This window comes from Anas platyrhynchos, chromosome 31 (assembly GCF_047663525.1).
Source record: "Anas platyrhynchos isolate ZD024472 breed Pekin duck chromosome 31, IASCAAS_PekinDuck_T2T, whole genome shotgun sequence".
NCBI lineage: Eukaryota > Metazoa > Chordata > Aves > Anseriformes > Anatidae > Anas > Anas platyrhynchos.
The window spans coordinates 3,584,248-3,587,426 of NC_092617.1; the positions used below are offsets into that span (position 1 = coordinate 3,584,248).

At 52.1% G+C, this 3,179-nt stretch overlaps 1 protein-coding gene across 1 annotated transcript; it reads left to right on the forward strand.

Moving 5' to 3' along the window:
* The first annotated feature begins 1,350 nt into the window (after nt 1-1,350).
* Nucleotides 1,351-2,289, forward strand: LOC119714736 (olfactory receptor 14C36-like). Its single transcript, XM_038171725.2, has one exon. The coding sequence runs from the start codon at nt 1,351-1,353 to the stop codon at nt 2,287-2,289; it is 939 nt and encodes a 312-aa protein (XP_038027653.2).
* The last annotated feature ends 890 nt before the right edge of the window (nt 2,290-3,179 follow it).

Below are 3,179 nucleotides of genomic sequence, written 5' to 3' on the forward strand. Positions count from 1 at the left end.
CACATGGAGAAGAGCCCAGACCTGTACCAGAGGGAGAGAAACCCCACACATCAGGGCAGCCTGGGACACTGCTGAGTGAGCAGTGCCCAGGAGGAGGAGGGCCTGGGAACCACGAGGGATGTCATATGCGCTGCGGTGCCTGCTCACCAGGAACCAGGCCAGCTTCCTACAGAGCTGCCTTACGAGGAGCATGGCCACCAAGAAGATCTGAGTTCCCAGACTCAGCTCAGACTTGGTGTGACACCACACGGACAAGGGTCTGCAGCCAGCAGTGAACGATGTGCAGGTATGGGAGTCCTTTTAAGAGCCAGGTTTAGACAGGATAGAGGGCTGTGGAAAGGCTGAAAGTCCCAACAGGACCCAGGTCTTTGTGTCCATGGCTATGGCTGTTGTCTCTGCCACTGAGGCCTGTGAGGAGACAGCTGATCGTTAAAGCACCAGGGCCTCATTGCCTCCTCGCCCCCACCCATGAACCAGGCAGGGGTCGTACCATTCTCCTGCACTTGGCCATGCACATCCCCATCTCCTACTGCCCCACAAAGAGCCCTGAGCAACCTGTCAAGGGAAGGGATCTCCCTCGCTATGGGCCAAGGGACAAGGCCTGACCCTTGTGCTTGGTGACACACATCCAGTTTTCCTACTCATCACTGTCACCTTCACATTGCCTTTGTCTCCTTGTCCTCACTGCCTCCAGGGTTCTACTCTAATGAGCTCCAAGGGAGGCTGTGTCAGTGCTGGCCCTCAGGGGGACACTGCAGGAAACTTGCCTCTGACTTGCACTTCTGGAGAGATGTCTTCAATTGTCTCTGAGGGCCTGAGGTTCATAGGCTCATCAGCCAAGCCCCCAGAGGGGTGATTGCAGTGTCTTGGGCTGGTGCTGTGCTGCTGAGCTGGGCCGGGCTCATGGGACAGAGAGAGCTTGTGGCAAGAGGGCCCTGGTGCAGAGAGCCAGCTGTGCCCAGGAGCAGCTCCTCTGCACAGCACAGCAGGCAAGAGACACAGAGGCACAGACACAGAGAGAAGAAAAGGAGAGAGTGCCTGAAGGCAGTTGGGAGTGGGAGGATGCTGAGAGCTGCCTGCAGGAGAAACCTGCACAGCCCTTGACAAGGTAAGGGTCTGGCTGCAGGGCCATGCAGCTGCAGGTCCTGGAAGGGTCTCCTGCTGGGTCTTGTTTCTGGGGGGGAAGTGGGCAATGCAGTAGGCTTTGACAGTCTTTGAGGTTCTGCTGCAAAAAGAGGGGCTTGGGCTGGGGGTGCTCTTAGGCTTGTAATAGGTTTAAGTTTAAGTAGTCTTATCTAACTTTGCTTTGCCTTCTCCTCTTCAAAAGACAGCCATTTTCTAGGTCAGAGAATGATGAACAGCAGCTCCGTGAGTGAGTTCCTCCTGCTGGCATTCGCAGACACGCGTGAGCTGCAGCTCCTGCACTTCGCGCTCTTCCTGGGCATCTACCTGGCTGCCCTCCTGGGCAACGGCCTCATCCTCAGCACCGTAGCCTGCCACCACCGCCTCCACACCCCCATGTACTTCTTCCTCCTCAACCTCGCCCTCCTCGACCTGGGCTGCATCTCTACCACTCTGCCCAAAGCCATGGCTAATGCCCTCTGGGACACCAGGGCCATCTCCTATCAAGGATGTGCTGCTCAACTCTTCTTTTTTCTCTTCTTCTTTGGTTCAGAGTTTTTTCTTCTCACCGTCATGGCCTACGACCGCTACGTTGCCATCTGCAAGCCCCTGCACTATGGGAGCCTCCTGGACAGCAGAGCTTGTGCCCAGATGGCAGCAGCTGCCTGGGGCAGTGGCTTTCTCAATGCTGTCCTGCACACGGCCAACACATTTTCCCTGCCCCTCTGCCATGGCAATGCTGTGGACCAGTTCTTCTGTGAAATCCCTCAGATCCTCAAGCTCTCCTGCTCAGATGCCTACCTCAGGGAAGCTAGGGTACTTTTCTTTACTCTTTGTTCAGTCTTTGGTTGCTTCATTTTCATTGTGTTGTCCTATGTGCAGATCTTCAGGGCAGTGCTGAGGATGCCCTCTGAGCAGGGCAAGCACAAAGCCTTTTCCACGTGCCTCCCTCACCTGGCAGTGGTTTCCCTGTTTGTCAGCACTGCCATGTTTGCCTACCTGAAGCCCCCCTCCATCTCTTCCACATCCCTGGACCTGATAATGGCAGTTTTGTACTCGGTGGTGCCTCCAGCAGTGAACCCCCTCATCTATAGCATGAGGAACCAGGAGCTCAAGGATACAGTGAAGAAAATCTTTGGATACACCGTTACAGTAATATTCCAATAGACATAACTGTACTTTTAGTTTAAAATGTGTTTATGACAATTTCATAAATTTTTTGTATTTCTATTTCTTAATAACAGTGCTTCTGATTAGTTTTTTTTTCCCAGACTCCTACCTTTTAATTTAATTTTTTTATTTATATATATATATTATGTTATTTTCTCATGTACATATTGAACCAGGCTTCCTGTTTAGATAAAGACAATAAAGAAACAGAAATTTTGTTGAGTCCATGACTGGACAAAAGAAACAGAAAAGAAAGAAGAAACAGAAATTCTGCTGACTGTGGGATCCCCTCTGCCTCCAGACCCAGGAGGACCCATACAGAAAGAAGGCCCCCAGATGGGTTGTCCTGTCCCTTCTGCTTGAGTCCATGACTGCACAGCAGCAGCAGGCACAAGGCTTGGCTGTGTCTAGCCAAGAAGCTGAAAGGCCAGCAGCAGGCCCATGGCTTGGAAGATGCTGCTGAGGTGACTTGTGTCTGGTTGGCTGAGAGGCCGCAAGGAGCCTGCTGGGTTGGGATGCCTCCTTCAGGAGTGGTTTCCACCCTGATGGAGCTTTCTTTGGTAGTAGGAAAGAGCAGGAGAGAAAAAACTGCCACAAAGCACACCTTGGAAGTTATGCACTGGTCATGAGGAGGAAGAAATGTCCCTCAAAGTATATTGCTGTGGTGCCAGAGGTCAACCAAAGAGTGTCTGTGATCAGATCGTAGCTTTCTGTTTCAAGGAACAGCTAATGATGGTTTGTGAGACATGGGTGAAATGATGGAAATGCTGGGATGAGAACAAGGTGGTGAACAGAGGTGGGCATCTGCAGACTTCAATAGGGCAAAGGTGGAATAGCACAGGAATGCCTGCAGAGGATAAGGCAGAGGGTGCTGGTAAAAAGGGAAG

Bases quoted from the DNA above. Each gene is read 5' to 3' on its own strand.
- LOC119714736 (XM_038171725.2), top strand. From the start codon at position 1,351: ATGATGAACAGCAGCTCCGTGAGTGAGTTCCTCCTGCTGGCATTCGCA.